A 25,977-nucleotide genomic window follows, 5' to 3' on the forward strand; every position below is an offset into this window, starting at 1 on the left:
TATATATGAATTTTTTTTGTATTAAATGTCTCAAATTCGATGACTATTTCCACCGTATCAAAACGAATCTTTCAAACATGTTTATGTTCTCAATTCACTTCCCCTAAAAAATTTATCAAAAATCACCCGATAGCTCCAAATCAAGCAAATTTAACTTTAGAATTCTTTGGTGAATATATATATCTCGAAAAAAATATACACATTTTTAATATGATTAATAACTATCAAATCTTTTAAATATTTCTAAACTGCACAGTCTCGTACTGTAACTTAGATTTGTCAACAGATTATGGAAGATGTTTGATATCGCGTTTTATTATTTTTCTTTTTATATCGGTTGTTTCAGTGTTGTTTGAAAACTGTATATCTACTATTCAAACACCACTTTTAAATATATTTTTAATAAATAAAAAAAAATATTTTAGTCACTCGTCTCTTTTGGGTTCCTTTCCCACGACTGGCGGTGCTGTATATAGTTTGATTAGGACATCATATCCTCGTTCAATTATACAAGTTTTCTTAATAATTTCCCATAATTTAATATCATAGGATATCAACTTACTTACTGATTATCACGCAAATGTGAAGAAATAACAACTTACCTAAAATCCATATTCAATTATAAATCATTTTCGACCGATTTAATTTGTAGCTGAATTTTAAAAATTATATATTACAGAATACTATTTTACTTCTATTCTCCATGAAAGTATAAACGTTTTTTTTCTTCTTCTTTTGATTCAATTTTTCGTTCACTTTAATTAATATTCAATGATTTCATATTTATTTCAATAAATATATATATATATATATATATATCTATCTATCTGTCGAGTCTGTCTTATGAAAACACATCACAATCAAGGCTGGTTCATTATTGAAAGCAACAATTTGAAAAGAAAAAAAAAATGTGTCAATAATTCATCGTGGGACAGTCTTCGGTTACTACAAACCATTAGTTAATTGACTAATGCTAAGCCATTAACTAATTGCATTATATCTCTATTGGCGGGACCCACCATCTCCCCGATAATGGTTCGGTCGACCCTACCCCTGCGGGCACTGCCTGCAGGGATCGATCCAACGGCTCGGATTTTTTCGAGCCAATTTTTTTTTTTTTTTTACAGGGAGGTGGGCCCGGATCACTCATGTGGAGTGATCCGGGCCGTTCATTGTCCGTGCAGATCCGGGCCGTTCATTGCCCGTGCAGGCAGTGCCTGCACGGCTAGGTTGAAACAAACCCCCGATAATCTAGTTTTTGATTTTGCTTTGAAATTATATTTAATGTATGAAACAAAATTACGTGTGTGTGTATATATATATATAATCCATTTTTCAAATTTTAATTTAGTTCCATCGATGATGATAAAAAAGATTGTATATGCATGTATCGCGTGTGCAGAATAACTAGTATATAAAGAGATTTATTTAGGTGCTTTACATTTCATAAACTCAGACCAACCAAAACTATGTTAATTTTACATTCTGGTGCTATGTCAAATCACTATTAGCTTTGCTCTAAGAAGAAAATAAGTTTAAAATACAAATTATACCATTTTTTTAATACACAATGTGAAAGGTGTGGGAATATTAAGAAAAACAGCTGTACAACAAGATTCCGTGATGAAATCGGGTTCCTTTTAGTGAAACAATTGGCATGTGTGTGTTTATTTTGAAAAGTTATTCAACCCTACGTTGAGCATAATACCCTAGCTATACACGAAGGAATCATATTTTTTTATTTAATAAGAGAACATATTTCGTTTTATCAAAAACGATAATAGATGGTATGTTACAATTCAAATTTTGTAAAACATAAAAGCGAAATGTTTCAATTGCTCTACTCGACATGGAAAATTATTGCACTCAACAACCTTTCTATAAATAATCGCACTCCTTGCAAAAAAAATATAAAAATACTCGAAATCGCGACATTAACCCTGATTTTTCAGTTGTTGCCATAAGTTAAATCTAGTGATCATTGTACAGTTCAAATCGTTTAAATCGTACAACACTTCAAACGTTAAATTTCGATTGTTTTATTCAGCAAGCAGATACATCGTTACACATTTAACACATAATTATTGTCTAAATACAAAGTGAAACATATGCTATTTAATTTTGATGTTTAGATAATTAATTACGAACGAAAACGTGTGCTCGTTGTCTTTGGTATTTTTATATCATCACAATGTTAATTTGTTTATAAAAAACTTATTGACTATTAAAATCACAACTTGCAGCAAAACCGTACTACGCCACGTGGAAAGATAACCTTGGATAATGATGATTATGTCAAGTGTGTTTATCACGTTAATCTTGACTTTAAAATAAATAATTATGACTTTTAATTAATTGTGTTGGAAATATTGTCCTCGCAATTTGTGGGCAAAATTAAACTGTTGCGCCGACAAGGCAAAACAAGAAAGTTTTATGTTACAATTTCCACCGTCAGACGGGTTTCGGGATATTCTACGCGTGGACCATCCAACGACAGAGAGTGCTGGGCGAGCTACATTTTATGGCAAGTACTGAAGTGGACATTATTAAATAATTGAGATTGACATGTTAACCGCTAACATTTTGTAATTAATTATTTAATCAGTATAATGTACAATAACTTTTTACGATTGTGATATCGTCTCACTGATCATTTTATGAGAATGATTTTCGACCCCATATAATATATAAAAAAATTTAATTTTATGTTAAAAATATTAATTTTTACTGATAATATGTATCGAATCGATATAAATTAATAAAATAATCTCGTGACAAACCTACTATTTAAAAAAAAATAAAGTCTGACATACAAATTTAAAAAAATTAGAAACATGTCAGTACGAGAATTCCAAGAAATTATCGTAGTGCTGTCAAACATATGGATAGCTTGTTAAAATCCCATGTATAACTAATCGATTAAGAGACTTGCAATTGTAAGTATAGTTTATTTGATATGAAAGTTTTTTTTAAAAAAATTAAATTTGAATTTGAGATTTAATTTTAAAAAAAAATTCTTAACTGAAAAAAAAACATTATAATATAAAGATCGTGATAATAAAATCAATCGCCCAAAATACTCACAAAAAAATAAAATAAAATAAAAATTAAATACAGATCAAGAGGCTATCCCATTAATTTGCCGTACGTGATCAATAATCTCAATCATTTACATAAAAATAAGTTTAAAACTATAATAAAATAAAACCCAGTAAAAAAAACAAAGGCGAAACTTTAAAATATTAAATTTCTTGTTGTTCTTTTAAAATAAAATATTTATATGTTGTCGTACAAAAGTTAGGCAAAAATTTATGTGAGACAATCTCACAAGTCATGTTTTGTGAGACATATATCTTATTTGGGTCATCCATGGAAAAAATATTACTTTTTATACTAATAATATTACTTTTTATTGTGAATACCGAGTCGGTTGACCCGTCTCACAGATAAAGATTCATGAGATCGTCTCACAAGAGACCTACTCCAAATGTTTTGCATCTAGATAATACGATAATAGAATTGAAAAAATTAATATGTAGACTTAGACTTCTAAACACCCAATAAAATGAAAACAAAAATAAGTTAATAAAAATCAATGCCTTTTTTTTTTCTCCATTCACATTAAAAATATCGGCCCCATTTGGAAAGGTAGGCAAGTCCACTACAGAGAATAAAGAAAGCACCGGATCGAACTAATGAAGGTATGAAAAAGTAGAAGATCGCTTTTAAAAAAAATAATAAAAAATTATTATTTGCACGGTATATTTTTAAGAGGATGTCTCTTGTGAGATGATTTCACAAATTTTTATCTGTGAGACGGATCAATCCGACCGATATTCACAATAAAAAATAATATTTTTAGCATAAAAATAATATTTTTTCATGGAATGACACAAATAAGAGATCCGGGATACAATTCGTGATACCGTTTCACACAAGTTTTTGTCTAATTTTAAAAGTGGAAACAGAAAAGCAAGATAATATTATTTTCAGAACATTTGTACCAACTTATTTAAAATAATAATAATAATAACAATAATAATAAAACTCAAAGCATGTATTTTAATTGTCTAGCCCGAGTATATAATTTTGTGTTTATTTTTCAAAAATCATTTAGAAATTATACCTAAAAAAGCTGTTAAACTAACAACTTATGCATTCATTATTTGGATCACGAATAATTTTAAATATAGCATTGTTAATGGAAAATTGTCAAACTCGTTTTGTATCTTGTTTATTATTTTAATTCTATAACTTGTCAGAGTTTAGTTATAATTTTGTAAGTTTGTTGTTATTAATTTTTAGGATTATTCATCGGGACCGTTGACGTGTTGACGAGAACGTCCACATTATTATTTTTTTAAAAATATATATTTGTTTTATTATTTTGGAAAGAGAGTGAAAGGGGTGAGTTGCTTCGTCTAGGGATGGACGCAGATCGGGTTTTCGGGTTCGGATATCCGAAATTTCGAGTATCTGACAAGTCAGAAATTAAATTTTACTACCCAAAACCAATCCGATCATGTCGGCTACCTGACTATCGGGTACCAGAAATGATCGGGTATATTCGGGTACTCGGAAAAAAAAAGTAATTTTTATTTTTTTTAAAAAAAATATATTTTTCATATTTCACAAAAAATCACGTCATTATATTGAGTTATGGCTAGTCATTATATCATATTATGACTAGTAAATTAAAAAGATACATGTATTTTTCAGATTTCACAAAATATCGTGTTATTATATCGTTTTATGATTAGTCATTTGTCATTATATCGGTCTATGACTAGCAACAAAAAAATACATCTATTTTTTAAATAAATAGACGGATAAAATTTCGGTACCCGATACTCGTCGATACCCGATTGGGTATCGGTAAAATACCCGAATCCGAACCTGAAAATTGTGCCCAACCCTAGCTTGGCCCACCCCATTAATTACATATATTAATATTTTATATATATGTATATTATTTAATTTAGCAGTATATTTTAATAATTAAATAAAGATTATTTATTTTTAAAAATTTTAAAATAGTAACGGTTAATTTTATTAAAAAATTAGAAAATTATTTTAACAGTTAATTAACGGTTATTTTAATAAAAAAATTAAATATTCATCTATAAATACTCAGACATTCTACAAATTAATTTTTTTTATGTAAGTGTTATTTATATATATATATATATATATATATATAACACAAAGTAACAAATCACACATATTAATATATTATAAAGTTTTGCTTGGACGGAAGAATTTGAAGTTATAGATATCAAATTAATTTGAGCTCTAATGTAGCTATATTAGGTAGATTTTAAATCTATATTAACTTTAACTCATGTAAATGTAATATTGATTATGATATATTTGAAATCTACTCAAATGAGTGTGAATTCAAATTTATCTAATCAACTTCTTCCATCCTAATCAAACACTCTCATCCAAGCCCAAATTGTGCAATAAATTATATTTTAATGTAAAATTAAGTTAAACAATTGCAGAAGTAAATATTCTTAAAAAAATTTTAATGATTAATCGGTTTTCTGCTATAATTTTGGAACCAAGTCGAAAACGATTTTTATTTCGCGAAGACGATTTTAATTTCAATTCATAATTCAATGGCAATTGTGGCAAATCAACACGTAAGTACGTCAGTTCCCAAGTATATATTTTCATATTTTGAGTTCTTCGTTCCGATGCGATCCACTTGCTTGAAAATTTCGAAAAGCCAAGTTTTGTATTATGCTAAGTCGTAAATATCTAGGTTTATGTCAAAATTCACACCACACATATCTAAGACGCAACGCATGCCGATGTAAGTTGAATGTCAACGAACATGTTTCTGAAAATTAAAATCACAACACTTTTTTCGGTTTATTTCATCCTACCCATGTGAGCATTGCCCCATGATAGGATGGATGACAAGATTTGTCCATTCATATATAGGACTCACTTTTTTTTTTTGAAATTGTATGTGTGCCAAGATCTTACCCGTTGAAATGAAGTTAGGATAGTGTCCACATAGGTAGGATTCGTAAACCCTTTTTTACTCCCCTAACGTCCCACACCTTTTACTCGTGCAAATCTGTTCACATTATCTAATTTCTACTGACAACCTTTTCAGGTCTTCAATACATTTTCTATTTTTTAAAAAATTATTCAATTTTTATGTTATTTTTTATACTAAGCATGGCCACGGAGTTTACTAGAAAGGAACACAAACAACCATAAACCGCTCAAATCACATTTTACCCACGTAGTTCATTGAAATATTGTTGAATATGTTATGGGGACCGATGTTTGTTGTCATCTCTCTCGGATTTCTGCCTACTGCATGTCTTTCGATTTACCTTCCAGTTTGAATCAAGAAACATTTACCAGACTGGTTAAATTTTTTTTAAAAATATAATAATATATAAGTGATAATGGGCGGAAGCCCGTTTATTCTGAGTTTTCTTAAAGTCAAATCATTTCGAAAACATTCGGCTCAAATTTATTTTTTTAACTAAGGAACCATATGAAATATTACTGTGCTGGTGTTTTACTGTCAACGATTACATTACATTGATTTTACATAAAAATATTATTTTTAGTTTTACTATTAATAATCTGTACAAATATTTTAATATAATATATTTGGCACGCACATATATATTAAATTTTTTTACGTTAAATAAATTCTGTTAAAAAAAATTTAGATGCTATATTGAATTTAAATGGTCTATAAATGACTTCTCATAATAATTTTGATGTTATGAATGATATAATTAATAAAAATTCAAAAAATCTGAATAAATATAAATATATATTTTAGTAGGAGATGATAGTTATATATTGTATACAAATTTTTTAGAATACATTTTTATGATTTTTTTTATTAAATAAAAATGTAATATTTTGTAATTTTATAATATGATTATTTTTCGTTTATCATTTAATTATTCTAACAATCTTAATAAAAAATATCGTAATAAATATTAATAAAGATTAATGATCAGGTCTCTTGTGAAACGGTCTCACGAATCTTTATCAGTGAGACTGATCAACCCTATTGATATTTACAATAAAAAGTAATACTCTTATCATAAAAAGTAATATTTTTTCATGGATGACTCAAATAAGAGATCCGTCTCACAAAATACGACCCGTGAGACCGAGATTAAATTGATCAACACATGTATATATTATATAATTTAACAAGTATATAACAAATAATTTTGAAGGAAAGAATAATTGCAGTGTGCTTAGCGCCATCCTAGGATTAGTTAATATAATCAAACCATAATAACGAACACCGCCGCTGAATGTGCTTCACACATTAACACCAAATTACACCTACGTAGTGACTGTAACTAACTATCGAGTGTTGAGCACAAGGGGACAAATACAATGGATGGACTGCGGCGGAGCATTGCCCTTCTGGTGGTTCTGGCGTTGGGAATGGCGGCGCTGCCGGAATTTGCGGCTGTGCGTTACACTGTGGGCGGTAACATGGGTTGGAGCACAAATGTGAACTACATCGTCTGGGCTCAAGGAAAGCAATTCTACAATGGGATTGGCTGTGTATGCTTTCTTCTATTCCACTTTTCAAATCTGTTGATTTGTTTGTTTTTAGCTTTAAAATATTTACTTAGAAAGGCGAAATGGTATTTTGAATTTGAAGGGTTAATTCTTGTCATCAGTGTTTTTCTTGCTTACAGCTAGATCTGCTCTTTTAGCTCTATTTCATTTGTGAACTTTCTGTTGCTGGCTGCACACTTGGTCGGTTTCCTGAAATTCCCACTTGAAAAGTGGCAGTGCCCGCTGCAAAGAAACAAGATTTCAAATTTCATCACTAAGTACTGTTTAAAATCACTAACTTAAAAATCTGCTTGGGGCACCTGGTCACAACTAAAGTCCCAAGATTCCGGAAAGGAATAGATTCGTCGCGAACATTGTTAATGATCACCGGACAACTTATATCACAGTTGATTCATTTCGAGCATTGATACAAGTCTATATGAATCCAACTCGTTCACCACTTGTGTTACACATTGATTGTATTTGGCCGTAGAATCAGATATATGAACAGAATCGACCTCACTGTTTTTGGCCTCTGACGGAAATCATCTGCCGCCAGGGATATTGAAAAATGTTTGTAATCACATGCTTAGTTCTATGGTTGTCTCTACCATTTGAATACACAGTTTTTCTCGGCTATTTGGACTGTTTTGCCAACATTTGTTCCTTCCTCAGAACAAGGAAACCTCTCGACCACCCGTCTTTACTGCAACGATTGTGCTACGTACATTCAATTTATGACCAACAGTTTATTATGCATCACCTTTTCTAACAATTTGTTCGGTGTTCTGCATTGTTTCTACGATGTCAAAGTTTTGTCTGGCTGTTGTCCTTATCCAAAAATGCATGCTGCCCAAGAATTTGCAATATGAAGCCATCAAATTCTATTAACATGCAAGTTTTCTATCTACAATCTATGCATTATCAATCGTAAAGGATTTGACTTTCTCGTAGGTTTTATTTGGAAGCTATTATATATGATCAATCTGTGGGAGTGGTCGTTAAGTTGTCAGAGATTATATGAACTGCACATTATTTATAGCTCCTATTAGCTCTTGTCTCCTGCACCTACCTTATTAGTAAAACTTTTTCATCCCTTTGTTCGTCTTATTTGCCTTAGGATTGGAGTTTTAGGATTGATTTTCTCACTTCCCTTTAAGAATAATATTTATACATTCTTGAATGAATCGTTGACCTTAATCAGATGTGTATTTCATTTTGTTATCAAATAAGAAAAGTATCAATTATAAAACCTGTGATGGATTTCAATTCCAACCTGAAAAGGTTGGATTTTTTTTTTTTGTGAAAAAAAGTTAGATTATTGAGTACCACCGGATGAAAATATTTATACTTGCATCTCTTACCAGGTTTGATCAAATGTGGATTTTATAGTGTTCGGAGCAACAAATGAATCTACTAAACTACTAGTGCAACATGATGTACAGATTGCAACTTCAGTTCCAGAAAATTACTTGTGGCAAACCTCGTGTGCAACATGCCATTCATCTAATAACCGTGTCTGCTATTTAATATTTTTGAATCTTTGGATATTCAAGTTCATTTATATATATTTTATATCAAAGGGCAGCCTTAAATAACTCTTCATGTTCTTTTTCCAAGTTTTTGTGTACGATAGGACTCAAATGAACGTGCTAGAGGTGAACAAGACTGACTATGAGAATTGCATATCCGATCATTTTCTTCTTAATTGGACCACTGGCGCAGGAAGGGACGTCGTTCCTCTCAATGTGACCAAGACTTACTATTTCATCAGTGGTAAGGGGTTCTGTTTCGGAAGCATGAAAGTGGCAATTCATGTTAAAAATCCACCGTCATCTTTGCCTATAAAGAGCAGTTCTCGGAGTTTGCTCTCTAGTTTTAAAGGTCAGATTTTTGTACCTACCCTATTTGCAGCTGCTGCTTTCTGGGATTCGTTTATGTGTGCCATAGCATGAGCTTTTACCGTATTTGTTCGCGGCTGCTGCTGTCCGGGATTCGTTTCCTTTTGGATTTTAGATGTGTGCCATTGCGTGAGATTTTACCATACTTGTGTATGTCTGAGGATTAATCGATTCAATATGAAGAAATATTGAGGTCATGTGTTTGTATTTCTTAATACTCCTATTCTTAGGACAAGATGAATTGTTCGTATTGCGATTTGTGAATGTAAAAAATTTCAACAGATCATCTTAGGGAATGTATTTATTTGAGAATTCAGTGTTAATGAACTATGTTGTATTTGAATGCATGAATTTGAAGTTAGGGATTTCAAATCATAATAACAAACCAATTAGTTTGTTTATCAAGAACGCTTCAACCGACCGTGTTTAATGAGACGGTTGAAAAAAAAAAACTGTTATATTATATATATATTTTAAAATAAATCAGAATAAACTATAATATTACTAAAATAATATTTTTACAAAATTTAAAATTCAAATAATAATCATATATATATATATATATATATATATATATAACTGAAAATAAAATATAAAATATATGTAATAATTTTAAAAATATATATATAAGAAAATAATCAACTTTTAAAAAAAATTTAAAAATAGTGATAGGTCGGTTCACCTGTTATTGACTAGTTTGATCGTATAAACAGTTAGTCTAAACCAAACTTGTGGTCGATACTCTGTCGAGCTAACTATTGTATCCGTTTTTAAAAAACAATTTTTTAAAGAATAGTAATTTCATATTCAGCCCGACATGAAATAATTTCAAATCTTCCACTCAAATACTTCATCAAATCCAAACCTTTGAATCCATACGCAACTTATATGATTTTGTTTATGAGATTAAATATTTGATTATATATAAAGCTTTGATACGTTGCACACTTAGTACGAACAACGATAAATTGACACCCATCTATTTGATGTGATGAAATATAGGAATATTGTTCATCTAATAGGTGAGTGTACTTCATCGGTGCTCACATAAGTATGCACGGTTGATGCTCAACATATAAAAAAAATATTATAGATAATTGATAAATATAAATACACGAATGATTAGCAATTAATTAATACCGACAAAACATAGATTATTAGTGGATAAAATATATGAGTTGAATGGACAATTAATAGTTAACTAAGCGAGTTGTTTGATTATATTTATAGGTCATGGTCTTTATTTATTTGAAATTAAATAATATATAAACTGGGGGCCACTTCATCAAACAACAATTGACTAAATATTTAATATTTTAGCCAATTGAGCCTAATCCTATATTTAGGTCTCTTGGGTACACTAAATTCCCAATCAGTCACTCTTACACTTGCAAAACTACGCGATCACTACGAAATTTAATAAATAAAGATGCACAAATATGGTGAAGGCAGCAATCCTATGTAAAAGTTCAAAAAAGGAAGGAAAAAAATCCTGCATGTAAAATTAATTATACTTACTTACTAACTCTTTTATTAGACGGCCGGTGAGTCAACTTTACCCTCATATTTATAATAATAAGTAACATTTTTGACATAAAAATAATATTTTTTTATGTGTGACTCAAATAAGAGACATGTCTCACAAAATTGATTCGCGGAACTGTATTTCAAAAGTTTTTGTGATACTTAAAACATCTTGTTGTTAAAAATGAAGCATAAACCTCTTACATGCATTAAAAAAAATCAACATTTTCTTCACACACACATATATTTATATATTTATTATCAATCTGTTTATTAGCAATTTGATTTATAATATAACCTGAGGAGTAAATTTGGAACTTCGAGAGTAACTAGTGTCCAATGCCAATACCTGATTGGTGTGATATTTGAACTAAGTGGAGTGCATGATTATGTCTTTTTGTTGGATAATTATTACACCACATCAAATTTTTTTTTTTGGAAAAAAAGAAATAAAATAATTGGATTCTCATTTTCTTTCGATTCCACAGCCTTCGCCACACGTTGGATCTACGTTAGTGTAAGCAATATGTGAACAGTTTCATCAACCTGTGGAAACTCACCAAGTATGCATGCCCGTAAGTTGATTGTTAGGACATGGTCTTGTCTAGAATGGAAACTCGTGGTTACGTTGGAGAGTGCAATATAATGTTTTTACACGTAAACATATCACAAATCCATGATAATCATGGCATTATTAGCTTTTCAAGAAAACATCGTGATTTTTATTTTGTAAAATCATCACCCTGGCCTTATTTTATATCTATGTGGTTATCTTAATTTATATATTTATTCAATTTAATTATATATTTTGTATGTATTTGTGTTGATCTAATTGTAAGTATATATTTACATAAATATATTGTTTTAGCTAAAGACAAATAAATATTAAATGATAAATAAATTAAGCGACATTTATTAAAACAAATAAAAAATTATTTGAATAAATAATATCATATATATATTTTCAGTTTTTTGACTCACTCTTCCATGAATATATTTTAAAAGTTCATTATCATGTATCTATCATGTATCTAGATACATTAAATTCTTAAGAATGTTTTTGGCTCTGTTAATTATGTATATAATAAATAAAGGAATAAGACCGCCATAATCCAGTGATAATAGAAATTAGTCAAATAGACTATATATCAGCAAAGGGAATATTAAAGTCCCATCTCCAATGAAAATCAAACATGCATGCATACATAGATAATTGTGGGTCATTTCCACTTGCTTAATGAATGCCTTGTGTGTATATATTTGCTGCTCTATAAAAAGCACACATGCATATGTTCGCACAAAACACATCCCACAAGCTATCGATCACTACTCCCCTCTTCGAAATGGAGAATGCAGCAGCACCCACTGATCCCTCCGAATCCAACAGCCACATTACTCGCATTTCCGGTACTTTCCAAGAAATTCACGCCTCAGATTTTCCCAAAAAGGTACACACACAACATGCAACACCACAATCATATATAATATATATATATATATATATATATTGATCTTGATCTTGTTATTAAAAGTTTCATTTCGTAACGAAAAATTCGATATACTTGTTAAACATAGGTAATCGCAGAAATAATCGCTACATATCTATTGGTGTTTGTGACATGTGGTTCTGCCGCGCTTAGTTCTAGCGATGAACACAAAGTTTCAAAACTTGGAGCATCTGTGGCCGGTCGACCTTTTTCTTTTTCCCCTTCCCTTTGTCTCTCTCGCTAGCTCGCGCACACACACACGTATATAAATCTAAAATTTGAACTTTTCTGCACTTTATAACAGGTGGGCTTATAGTGACGGTGATGATCTATGCTGTTGGACATGTTTCTGGTGCGCATATGAATCCGGCGGTAACCCTGGCTTTTGCGGCCGTCAGACACTTTCCCTGGAAACAGGTAAACGAACATAACATTGCATATACATCCACTTGACATTTGAAAAAACGAAAGATGAATGGATTTTAATCACTCACTATTAGAACATGGTTGATGATTTTGATGGAGCACATGAAATTGGAGGCCCTCTTGTCTGCATTTAGTTTGGCCGTAATCATTAGTGGGTCCGATTATATTAGTTGCACGCTGCAATATAATTCACTTTATTCAACTCTTTGCTGGCAAGAATTGATATGTTCAATTGGTGAATATGTGTGTGTGTGTGTGTATAAACATTTTTTCACTGTTTCATTATATCCAAATTAAATTCAATTATTTGATAAAATAAAATAGAATCAATTATTGCCCACAATTTGAGCTTTGACATGTCTTTATCATGTTAAATATCCAGCTCAATGGAGGGCCGACTTGACAACCATGAAATTCACATTAGCCATAGTTTGACGCTTAAAGAGAGAAATTCAATATCTGTATTTGAATCAAATTTTATAACAAATTAAGTTTAAAAAATAATTATCAAGTTATCATTATTTTTATATCATCACATCTTGTGTCTTGTTTTTTTGAAGGTACCATTTTATTGGGCAGCACAATTTACAGGAGCAACCTTGTCCGGATTCACACTTCATGTGTTATTACACCCGATAAAACATGTGGGAACTACATCACCTTCGGGAAGTGACCTTCAGGCTCTAATCATGGAGATTGTGGTAACTTTTTCGATGATGTTTGTGACCTCAGCAGTAGCAACAGATACCAAAGCTGTAAGTGACAACTTTGACAAATTTGCCAAATCAATATATATTAGTCTCTATCAGATATCCCAAATTTTGGTCGTCGAGCTTTATTAATTACTCGTAATATGATGCTTATTTAATATTAATAGGTCGGGGAGCTTGCAGGCATCGCTGTAGGTTCTGCTGTGTGCATCACTTCAGTTTTAGCAGGGTGAGTGAGTACTTACACTAGCTAAACCACTTCGTGTAGTTAGTATATATATATGTTTCACCGAGAGTAATTCTCATTTTATCTGAAAATCATTAATAAATCATGTACATCTTTCATATATCAATAAAAATTGACGTCGTATATTGATAACTCAGAGGCTAAAATTTCATTATATGATAAGAGAGACTCCAGTGTAATATAGAAATATTCGTCTTCTAATTATTGTTTAGCCCGAATAAGAAAATAATTAATTTGTCTAAAAAATCGATTCACCCATAGAATCTTCTAATATCTCGAGCAAGTTTTTATACCAAATCGACCCACAAGTAGAATGAAATAGTCTATAAAATATATCTTGCAAAAGAATAATTCGAATTAGAGATGCCTAGCTACTATTTTCGGAGTAAATTTTCTTGATATTCGAACTTTAAATTTTCTTTACGTGAAAATGTGTGTATCGACCAAGTTATTAATTCCTATGGTTGCTATTTGCTAATTATACTACTGCCGGATCAAATAAATGTGACAATATAGTGTGTGTGTGTGTGTGTTTCTATATATATATATATATATATCCAAGAATGTTATCACACTAACTGGTACTGGTTCCGTTGTTGCTAAAACGTAGGCCAATATCGGGAGGTTCGATGAACCCAGCCAGGACGATTGGGCCTGCAATCGCTAGCGGTTACTACAAGGGGTTTTGGGTTTACATCGTCGGCCCCGTCTGCGGGACGTTATTGGGGGCATGGTCATACAACTTCATCCGCGTTTCGGACAAGCCGGTTCATGCTTTAACACCTCATTCATTCTCGTTCAAACTTCGCAGAATGAGGAGCAATGAAGAGAACACAATCGCAAATCACGATAATCTTGACAATATTTGATCATATAATGGCTGGACCTTGAATCTCAAACTCCAATTAAAAACTTTAAATTTTATATATATATATATATAAATGATCACGTCTATTTTTGTCTCATCTTGAATCCTAGATTGATCCCTGTCCATATTTGTATGTTGAGAAACTAATATATTAAAGTAGTGTGTATCTGTGTGTAGTACATTTGTATTTCCATAATTTTGTGCATTTCTTTCAACTTATTGATCCGCCACGGTTTTTCATATCTATTTTCATTTCTTTCAGTCTTTTTTAATCTATATCTCTATATATACTGGTTTTAAAATTTTCTTTTTATAAATTATAGTACATCCGTCCCTGAAAGATTAATAATGACAAAAACTTGTGTGAGACGGTCTCACGGATCGTATTTTGTGAGACGGATCTATTATTTGGGTCATTCATGAAAAAATATTATTTTTATGCTAAAAGTATTACTTTTTATTGTGAATATCGGTAGGGTTGACCCGTCTCAGAAAGATTCATGAGACCGTCTCACAAGAGACCTACTCATTAATAATTTATTGAAAATGTCATTAATTATACAAACAGATTTCCCATTTTATCCTTATTTTTATATAAACGATTTGTTTTCTTTTCAATAGTTAGTTAATTATAAGATCTCAAATTGAATAGAAGTATATTAAGAAAAAAAAGAAATAAAAACAAATTTTATATATTTGGGACTGACAAAAAAATCGTTACTTATATAATTGAAAAGGAAGTATTAGTAACAGTTACTTGAACTAATTTTAAAATATTAAACAAAGTGTATAATTAAATCCTACATCTTTTATGCACTAACATTTAAAACCCAAGATTTTGTAAATTCGAGATATTAGTTTATAATTTAAATTTGTACTCGGATTATTCAAAATTTTGTACTTATCCCATTATCTTATTTAAGATTTTAAAGTTTATCTAAGATTGTGTGGGATAGTTTTATTATGTACGGAATTTTTTGAAGCTCGAAATTTAAGATGATATTATAATTATAATTGAAGTTTGGGGATAAATAAATATATCTCGATCTAAGAAATTAAATAAGGAAAGATTGGATATAAGCAGTAAATTTTGATATGTAAATTCAAATTTTGGAAGAAAATATCAGATAAAGATTCAAGAATTGAGATAATATTAATATACATGAATAAAGATCAAGCAAAGATAATATGATACTTGAATTTTAAAATTTTGGAGTATTTAATTAGGATTTTCGAAATTGTACACGGAAAAATCTACACGATAAAGAAATACAGGCATGAGAAATTTAAAAGTTTGTCTGCCAAGATTTTAGGAAAAATCAATAGTATTATTTTTGGGATAATTTACCACGAAAATTCGAAATTATTAAAGGAAATTTTGGGATTTAAGGGTAAAGATTTAATTGTAATGCAAAATAAAAGATCTACCGGATATGGAAAATTAGATACAAAATTCGAAATTTGCAAGGTTGGACAGGAGAATATCTCGAAAATATATCCAAGGGGTAGATATAAAGATTTCGAAATTATCCAAGATCATGGATAAAGAATTAAAATTATCTAATATTTAAAGTTTGATTTAAAAGTTCAAGCGCATGGATAACATATGATCATGATAGCAGTCAGCCCCTATAAATAGGAGAGCTATGGCATTCGACAATCACACCTTAGAGTCACTCAATATTTCGAAACTCTCTCTAGTTCTCTTTAGGAATTTTCGACTTTGCTCTCCTAGTACTGTTGAGTGTCGAAGCGCTGTTGCAGTCCAGATCCAGAGTAGAAATTCGAAATTCCAGTGCAAGAACCCCTTTTTCATGTTTTTCACAATATCTGATGTAAGTGAGCTTATTTTAAAGATTTAATTTTCGGTTATATGCATTTTCGTTTTTGAAAATTCAGTCGATTGCAAATTCTTCTTCTACCACTTCTGGTTACGATTGTCGCATGATGTAAGTGTTGGCACTGTGAGAATTCGACCGGTATGGGTGAAAATCCCAATATGCATGATATGTTCATGGCCATTACATGGTCGGATTATAATCGTTACACGATCTCTTAGGGACTGATATCAATACAACCATAGAAAGTAGATGAATCTCAATGTCTGATCAATCATATTCATGTGGTATGAGTCATGTTAAGCATGATATGTGTTTCGAATTTTTATGTATTTTGTTATATTGTGTCCGAACGACCCTCATTTGTTCAGTGACGATCATATTGCTCACTCCTTACTCTCCCCTCCCCATGTAAATCCGAAGGGCAAATTGAGAATGTTTCGAATTTTACGTTTTATTTCTTTTGTAAAAATGCTTCCGCATACTTTTTATCATTTGCAGAGTTAATTATTCTATTTGTTGTTATTTACGAAATAAACTGATTTTTTGTCACACTGATGCCTTGAAGCGCTTCGCCGTGCTCCACCTCAATTCCTTGTAGCCGCTTAGGCTGCCTCTGCCACTGCTACCAGGACCCTTGTTTCATACGTTCTGGTGAATAGAACATGGCCCCAGGTCGACGGTACGTTCAAGGCACCAGGATCAAAACCATAATCTCCAAAGTGAATTTTTCCATCGCTACGGCCACCAACTTTGCATCTCGGAGATATGAAACCACACAAAAGCGTTTTAGGTTGCTGGTTGTATCTTCAACTTGATTCTTGAGCTCTCACATCATCTCCCACCGTTTCTTTAACAATCCGAAACTCCTTTCAGTTCAGTTCTCGTGGTAGAGCGTCGAAAATTGAACAATTCTTGATGAGTTGCTGTAAAGTGGTCCAGTGAATATACAAACCTTTCATGTAACCTGACGAATAAAAAATAAAACTGCACATCTTGAGACACAGAGTATTTGAAGACTCAAACGCTGACAATTTCTTTTACTCGGAGAGGTTTGCGTAAGAATCGAGAATTTAACATGGGAGAGGAGATGTGAAACCATTCGATACAAAATCAAGATTTTCAGAGTTCAACTATGTTCAACTGGGAAAACAAGAATCAAGAAGAAGAAGATGATGACGATAAAAGAATAAAGAATGAAACGACAAATTAATGTCAGATTTCTTCTTCTTACTTAGGTGAGAGACCGGGAGTTGTTCGCCGATTCTCGCAGAGTATTTCCTTGGAGTAGAATGAACGCTCCTAGATCATCCTCCGCCATATTCAGAGCTAATACACCGAAAACACAATTCCATTCCGTTTATATAGATTTCGGGTATCTAAATCTTTTGTGGAACTACTTCAGAGTCCAAAGTGTCGCCACTCTATTTGATTATTACAACACAAAACAGGTTTGTGGGACAAATGTTATAATTATTCAAGCGAAATAAATCGTTCAAATAAAAAATCATAATTAATATTTTTTAAAAATAAAATAAACATTTTTATTATCATTAAAACGTGAAGAACCAACACCACACGAGGATCTATGATTTTTTCCCAAAAATTTAGAACTAAAATTAGATCGTTTCAATAAATGAATTTTGCTTGTAGTCTCTATCTTATATCTTAAAATTCCATCTATTACATCTATGAGAAACATTTTTTTCTTTCTATAGCAAGTAATACACAATGATTGGGATAACCCTTGTACGTAGGTGCTAAAATGTTCAAATTTACTAGTGGGAATATTATTCTACACTTATACTTTATTTATAATTCAACCGACGTCCATCAAATCAAACAATAATATAAAAAATAAATCATGTATTATGAAAAAATAAATTATGTGATATAAAGGTTTTATTCGCTAAATCAGATGACATATCATCATGGATGGATAATTTGTTTTTTTTTTTGGGATATATTGGAGGGTACACCCGATCGAAAATAACTAACTGCTCGACACTTTTCTGAACAAGGTCTTTGACTATCAAGAGGGGAAAGAAAAAAGAACAATGAATAAGATAAAAAGGCTTCGGCAAGTTTTCATATCAAGCCAAAAACTTAAAAGGAAACAAGAAAAGAAATTGAATATTGAAATTCGAATTGTTATATCATTTTTGCCCCAAAACACAACACGCAGAGGAAGACAAACCAAAAATAACAAAAGGATACAAGCAGCTCACCAAACTAACATTAACATCTTCCCCATCTATTCCAACTTGCGTGAAATATTTATTCTTCTTGACACCAATCTTCAAACCGCAGTCACCCCTTTGTCAGACGGCCTTCGATGGCGAGTTTTTGTGCATCAAAATGAAATATCATTACGTTCATCTAGCAGAATGGCCAGACAAAAGCCTGGCAAAACCTTTCGTCAGGGAGCCTTCAACGGCATTAAGAGATTTTGTACACCCGACTGAATTCATTTTGTGTTTATCCATTTCATTCAAGGAGTACGTAGCTTTCAAGAGCTGATTCTGCCCCAAGATAACCGACTTATCAAAATAAATAAGCCGCCTCTTAGAATTTGCGGTACACATAGGGGGGCTTGTATGCCCCTCGGAAAAGTCTATTTCCATTTGCATGTTGTCGCAGGACTTTCTCTTTGAGCCAGGAAGATTCTTCAATCCTGTTGCATCCCATATGTTAGGAAGGGGAACGACATTTCATGTTCTGTCAAGTTTAAGGCTCAGTCAAGTGCCAAAATACCTGTGAGAGAGTCATCACTTGGTTGGGGTTCTAAGCCACCACAATCGCAGGATACTTTTTGAATTTCCACCGATCCCCTGATTCTGAATCACATAAATACTTCTCAAGCTAAAGGAAGGAGAAGACAACTAAGAACCAAAATTTAGGTCGTAGTGAGTGAGATTCAATATACATTTGTATGATTGTCATGAAGAATGTACGACATTCACACCCGCAAGTGTTGATGACTAAACAAATTCGTAGAGGATGGATGGCAAAAACATATTTGAATTTTGAACTCGTTAAGATTTAAAAGATGGTACCTGTACATGTGCTCAACGAAGTCATCAACTAAGACAGGCCAAGCTCCTGTAAAGAAACATAAACAATCATATGGGATAAGAAAGTACGAGATTTTTTTGTTTTAAAAATAAAGCAATATTAGCCTTGATTATCATTTTATGCACTTGTTCAAAATGCTCATTTAATTTCAAGAGATGCTTATCGATATCCTTAAGCTGGGAATAAGAAGTAAAACTCGAGCAAGAGAAAGAAACCTTTGGTGACATGCAGGGAAAGAATTATGCATCTTCTCCTTTAATTATTTGATATAAGCAGTAATAACCCCAGTGTAAAATAAACGAGACAAGCTTAGAGGCAACACAAGTTATCTTCATCAGCTAAATTAGAAAGATCAATGACAGCAGACAATAATACCTTCAGGATCATACCCTTCAAGGTTTTCATGCACACAACGACTGAAGGCAAGAACTTGTCGCCATGTATCCTCTGATATGTTATGCCGCTGGTTTTCCTGGAGAACAAGAAAACATTACATATGCAGAGGACAAAAATATCAACAAAACTAAGGCACTTTTAAAATAAACCATTTTGATTGTGATATCACTTTAAATATCAAATCAGGTTAGATGAATGGGAGACACCATGAATAAAAACCGAAATGATTGTTAAAACTGGCATTTGGCACCATAATACCAGCCAGCTGTTAAAATGTCATTCACTTTAGCCAAGTAAATATCTTTAACTTTTGATTGCCAAATCTGCAGCCATGCGTGTTCGGCGTGACAATAATTTGCCATGCAACTATGTGGGCCAATCTTGTTACACAGCTCGTTGGTCACAATAATTTGAGCATTTTGTGCCCAGTAAAAAAATCACTTATATTACTAAAAAAAACGCTTATAAAAGAGAGAGCTACAACGCAAACTGAAAGGTTATAGATACAGAGCCACAAATTCTTCAGAAAAATAAATGCTAGAAGCTTGATTGCAAGAAATTACCTCGATGAAATTGCACCATTGATCCAGAAGTCGAAACCTTCCAGCTAAAACCAATCGCCAAGCCATAACAGCTCTGCTTACAGCTAAAAGATGATTTTAATATAATATGGTAGTTACTTAGATGTATAATAGAAAAATAAGCCTTGTGGCAAAGATATTAAATTGCAATAAAAATTTAAAACGAGATCAACTTACTGATGTTCTTCTGACCATTTTCTCGGCAAATGAAGAAAACAAAATCATAGAAGCGTGAGAACTCTGAGAAATCTGCCTGTTGAAATGAAGCCGAAGAAATCTATAAAAGATTAGATTCAATGGATTTAAATTCCATTCAACAGAAGTAACTAGTAGATAACATCTAACCATCAAGCCTATTCTCAACATCAGCTTGTAGGCTTCTTCGAGAACTGAAACCCTGTAACAAGTGATAGACAATTTAGTCAACACGAACCTGCTTTTCCCATCGAGTAAATACCCAATGGCATGTATCAATTTCACAACTCAAAAGTTTCGGATAGATACCTTGTATTAAATTTCGACTCCACCACTTCCAATAACTGTGATAGTATCTCTCTGGTGAATCTCAGTTTCTGAGACTCATCATCTGGCACACAACAATCACCAACTGCAGAAGGCATCCCCGTCGTGATATCTGTGGAAGACACCAAATATTCCAATTATTTACAATACAAACAAGAGGAATTAGATAGTAAAAAATTGGTAAAGTACAAAAGAAATGGGTAAGTTCGGCTTCCACACATAATCTTTTATACAATTCATGGATCGTCTATGGGGCACTCACGGCAAATTTAGATGAAGATCTCAAGAAAACTCCATGTAGTTCATTGTTAATCAGATGAAAACATATAACATATATTAGAATAAGTAAATAATTGCGTAATTTATTTACTTTTGAAAGATTGGTAACACTGCGGTTCCACTTTTTAAAACAAATTAGTATTCTTCTCAAAATAAATCAGATTGCAACGCAGATATTCACCAGTTCAAGAAATTTTAAAAACGCCCATAAATTAAATCAAAACGAAAAAAAAAAACACCGACTAATCGAATAATGGAAAAAAAATCGTAATCCACGAGAATTCACAAGTTTCATTGATCGTTGATATAGATACAAACAAGAATTACATAATCCACTTGTCAAGATTTCAAATACAAATCGATCAATATAAATAAAACCCAAACTCTAAAAAAAAAAAAAGAACAACAACAACAACAAAGGGAATGGTTAAAGTACCGCAATATTGGCGGTAGATTTCCAACATGTCGAAAGAAGATGGAACGATGGAGTCCATGGCGATAGGAGATTTTCAGGGTTCGTGGAGGAACGGAACCCCAAATTCAAATTCACCGATTTTACGGTGGTGGCGATGGTAGCAGCTGCCGAAGTTCCCTTTTGTATTGTCTGTCGTCTGACTGCCAGCGCACGCTAACTACGATGGCTAGCATTCATTAAATAAGTTTTCCAACTTTTAATAATTTCATGCTAAAAAAATATTGCTTTCAAAAAACATTTATTAATTTATAATATGCTTTATTATTAAATTTCCTACAAAATTTACAAATACGGTCGCTATGAATTTTTTTTTTAAAAGGTCTCATATATCAAATTAAAGGTCTTTTATAACTTCGTATTTTAAAAAATCATGCACATTTTTTTATGACGTGGTTATAGCTTTTGCTATTGTTTAATGTGTACTGAACAAATATCTGAACTATAAAGTTTTTCTGAGCTACTATTTGGTAAATAAACAGCTATACAAGCACAGGAGACTCTTTCCATAAATTTGATGCGTTTCACGGCCAGACTCCTACGGGAGGCAGCAATGGGAATTTGGGGAAAAAAATCAACCTGAGTGAAAATATTCAATTATTTTATAAAAAAAATAGTGATTGATTCATTGAAATAATCAAACAAAAATAATGAATCAATATATAATATATAATTTTGATTTGTTTTTCAGACATTTTACCTGTTTGAAGTGACATTCATCTATTAGATATGATTTGTACATCAAAAAATGTATATGTCGATGTCACATCAATAGTGAACATACAAATGTGTAGGATGGATAGACCACCGTAAATATTATAGTGGGCATTCCAAACATATTTGAACTTTTCTTCTCAAATATGTGCATTGTAAGTTGACAGCCGACCTGAACCGTCCAAGGACCTTAATCCATTCATTGATGTGGGTTGGGACAACCTCTGATATTATTAAGTAAATATAATCATCAACACCTCTCGAGAAACCTGAATTAATCTCACCTGGAAGCACTTCACAATAGAAAATGACTCGGATAGTCGAATCCACATCATGGATAAATCCGTGACAAACCAATGCGAATACTGCGATAATTGTAGATAAAGTCTTCTAAATATAAAATACATAGAAAATATTTTACGTTGAGGAAAGAATCTCGAGGATATAGAAGTACATTTAAAGTTCAAAATCTACCAGATATAAGGTATATCAGTGCAAACCTAATAAGAAAATATCGTATTTCGAGGAATTTGTTTTACTAGAGTTGTTTTCAGACAGATATCTTGTTCATCATATCTCTATAAATTTATATTAGAAACAAGAAAGTTGCCATAATTGCTCGAGCAGTTCTTTTTTCCCATTCTCACGAACATTCTTTCCCGTGTGAGTGCAGAGGCCATCGTGTCCAAACCAAGACAATGCCAAAGAGGAAGACTGTAACCAACCTTCGACGCTGGAGGAATCAAAAGCTTGTAAGTCAACTCCACCGATAAACGAGGATTCACGTGAGGATACTGCAACAGAAAAACCCTCGAAAACCGAGGATGACCAAGGTGAGATGAGCTACTCGCATGAGAAAACTTTGAAGAAGCCAGACAAGATACTTCCCTGCCCACGTTGTACTAGCATGGACACAAAGTTCTGTTATTTTAACAATTACAACTTTAATCAGCCCAGACATTTCTGCAAGAACTGCCAGAGATACTGGACCGCTTGTGGGACGGTGAGGAATGTACCTATAGGTGCTGGTCGTCGAAAAAACAAGAATGCTGTTTCTCAATTTCGCCATTTAACTGTCCAAGAAGCTCTTCAGAGTGCCAGAGTAGAGCTTACAAATGGGATTCACCACCCATCTTTGGACCCTAATGGCACTGTCCTCGCTTTCAACTCAAATACGCCCCTCTGTGAATCAATGGCATTGGTTTTAAAAATCGGCGATAAAACAATTATAAATGGATCAAGAAACGGGCTTCACAATCCGAAACAACTACAAAAATTTCAGCTTTTTACTGAATTTTAGCCAATAGTGAGGATTATTCTTCTGGAACTTCTTCAAGTTTAGATAATGGGGTAAGAAAAAACGTATTTCCTGAGGAATCAATGCCGCCACGCGATTCCTCAGTTGCCTTGCTACCCTCGAGCCCCTAAGCCTTACCTTTGGAACAAAGTTGGCGAAAACCTCCACAGTGTTACCAGCCAATCCAGCAGCGCTGTCTAGGTCCTTAAGCTTCCAGGAGAGCTCGTAAGCTGATGACGTGCACACCAACTCTAGTTTCCACAAGTCTATGCCAAACTGATCTGTCGATGACACCTCTACAATCGCCAATTCTCAAAAAATGAACCAACCCGGTGGACGATATGGATGCAATTGTTTGTGTAATTTCTTGTCAAGACAAGATCAGATGGCATAGCTGGCACCTTAGAATTCTGTTACCTGGATGAGGGAAGGCGTGCCATTTGATGTAAGACTGTTGTTTATGGGTTTTTGTTCATGTACATAATTTCGCATATGAAGAAACATAGATATGTAGAAGAGTGAGTTTCAGTTTCAAGTGCAGCAAAATAAGTGGGGAGTATTGTGAGTTTTCCCTGTAATGTCCTTTCATCATATGAATTAGCTTTCCTTAGTTTGCTCTTCTTTTCTAATGTCGAATCTTGGTTTCAGGCATGGCATTTTATTGCACAAAATTATGGGTTACGTAAGTGCATTTCACGTACATAGGATTTGAAAAGAAATTTATGCAATTTTTTTCTTGATTTGGCATTCTTCTAACATCACTAATCCAAATATATTATATATATACTTTCTATGATTAATTGATGTAGTGAAAATTTCTCGAATATCCCGATTCGAGGTTTTCTACATAAGTTGTATTTTATGTGCAATTGTTTTCTATTTTTCATACATTCATTGCATTAAGCACAAAGGATTGACGCAGGGCTGTTATGTTCTATAAAGTAATCCATTCAATTCGTGATATTAGATTTTATCTCCGAGTTTACTATTTTATTAAGCAAAAAAATATATATGATTAAGACTTGAGAACAATCTAAAACAACTCATCGTGTAAATGATTCCACAATCCAACAAATTTATTAAACATACACGACCGATGATTGACATGTCACAAAATCTCCTTCTCATAAACGATGTCCTCAGTAGTCGAGGAACATGTACTAGGGTATACGAGTGACTCGTGATTGCATCCGCATATATTTTCCAATCGACTTCACATGTAAGAAAATATTTGGGAATTCTCTAATCAACCAAAATATATATATATATATATATATATGTTGTTTAAATTGAATTTCCTCTCGGTTTCATTGGAATACGTAATTTAGACGAAAGGGTAGAATCATGGAAATGAAGTTTGATTAACGAAGAAAATTAATGGAAATGAGTATTCTTTACGAGCGTAGTCTATGGTCAAGGTCAAGAAGACCACCTTCCCCCAACATATTATTGGAAACAAATGGAATTGTTTACACTCATACAACTTGAATTCAAAGTAATCTAGTAAAAAATTTACAATGAAAATATAATTTATTTTTCAAAGCAATTTAATCATTAATTTATGATAAAAATAGTTTTGTAAATTATAATTTATTTTTAACATGTACCGTTGGTACTACAATCGGTAGTCGTTGAGAAATCAGGAACCAGTCGTTCAACGATTCAAGGGTGGTGGCCCAGTTTTCCTAAAATATAAAATGGAAGTGTGATTTAATTTAAACTGATGGTGTATATAATAAATTACATTTCTTATACATAAGTTATTCAAAAATAATTATTTTTCGTAAAGCAAAAACTTGTGTGAGACGGTCTCACGGGTCGTATTTTGTTATACGGATATTTTATTTGGGTCTTCCATGAAAAAAATATTATGATAAAAGTATTACTTTTTATTGTGAATATCGATAGGATTGACTCATCTCATAGATAAATATTCGTGAGACCAACTCATAAGAGACCTACTCTTTTCATAATACGTATAGATCGAGTTGATTCGTTTCACAAATTTATCAGAACAAATATGCTCAATATCGTGTAGAGAAGAAACATAAAACACTTTTAATCTCATGTATCGTAA

At 32.2% G+C, this 25,977-nt stretch overlaps 2 protein-coding genes and 2 pseudogenes across 2 annotated transcripts; 3 read left to right on the forward strand and 1 right to left on the reverse strand.

Moving 5' to 3' along the window:
* Positions 1-7,280: 7,280 nt before the first annotated feature.
* On the forward strand, positions 7,281-9,808 carry LOC142546697 (early nodulin-like protein 17; annotated as a pseudogene).
* A 2,360-nt stretch (positions 9,809-12,168) lies between these two features.
* Positions 12,169-14,786, forward strand: LOC142546698 (aquaporin NIP2-1-like). The gene is made up of 6 exons (XM_075654551.1): positions 12,169-12,436; positions 12,564-12,675; positions 12,780-12,892; positions 13,462-13,656; positions 13,779-13,840; positions 14,469-14,786. Exons 1-6 carry the CDS (start codon positions 12,272-12,274, stop codon positions 14,725-14,727), a joined length of 906 nt encoding a protein of 301 aa, XP_075510666.1. The 5' UTR covers positions 12,169-12,271; the 3' UTR covers positions 14,728-14,786.
* Positions 14,787-18,609: 3,823 nt separating this feature from the next.
* Positions 18,610-22,075, reverse strand: LOC142546699 (defective in cullin neddylation protein AAR3). The gene is made up of 9 exons (XM_075654552.1): positions 21,854-22,075; positions 21,121-21,250; positions 20,962-21,013; positions 20,794-20,869; positions 20,599-20,681; positions 20,015-20,111; positions 19,621-19,666; positions 19,319-19,401; positions 18,610-19,238 (listed from the first exon to the last, which is right to left on the reverse strand). The coding sequence occupies exons 1-9, from the start codon at positions 21,909-21,911 to the stop codon at positions 18,940-18,942; spliced, it is 924 nt and encodes a 307-aa protein (XP_075510667.1). The 5' UTR covers positions 21,912-22,075; the 3' UTR covers positions 18,610-18,939.
* Positions 22,076-22,749: 674 nt separating this feature from the next.
* LOC142544135 (cyclic dof factor 2-like) lies at positions 22,750-24,031 on the forward strand (annotated as a pseudogene).
* The last annotated feature ends 1,946 nt before the right edge of the window (positions 24,032-25,977 follow it).

Source organism: Primulina tabacum, chromosome 5 (genome assembly GCF_025594145.1).
Source record: "Primulina tabacum isolate GXHZ01 chromosome 5, ASM2559414v2, whole genome shotgun sequence".
Taxonomy (NCBI): Eukaryota; Viridiplantae; Streptophyta; class Magnoliopsida; order Lamiales; family Gesneriaceae; genus Primulina; species Primulina tabacum.

Bases quoted from the DNA above. Each gene is read 5' to 3' on its own strand.
- LOC142546698 (XM_075654551.1), top strand. From the start codon at position 12,272: ATGCATATGTTCGCACAAAACACATCCCACAAGCTATCGATCACTACT. The intron at 12,676-12,779 runs GTCGACCTTTTT...ACTTTATAACAG, and splicing joins ACTTGGAGCATCTGTGGCCG to GTGGGCTTATAGTGACGGTG. The intron at 13,657-13,778 runs GTAAGTGACAAC...TAATATTAATAG, and splicing joins TAGCAACAGATACCAAAGCT to GTCGGGGAGCTTGCAGGCAT.
- LOC142546699 (XM_075654552.1), bottom strand. From the start codon at position 21,911: ATGGACTCCATCGTTCCATCTTCTTTCGACATGTTGGAAATCTACCGC. The intron at 21,014-21,120 runs GTATCTATCCGA...CACTTGTTACAG, and splicing joins GAGTCGAAATTTAATACAAG to GGTTTCAGTTCTCGAAGAAG. The intron at 20,870-20,961 runs GTTAGATGTTAT...TCATTTCAACAG, and splicing joins TGTTGAGAATAGGCTTGATG to GCAGATTTCTCAGAGTTCTC.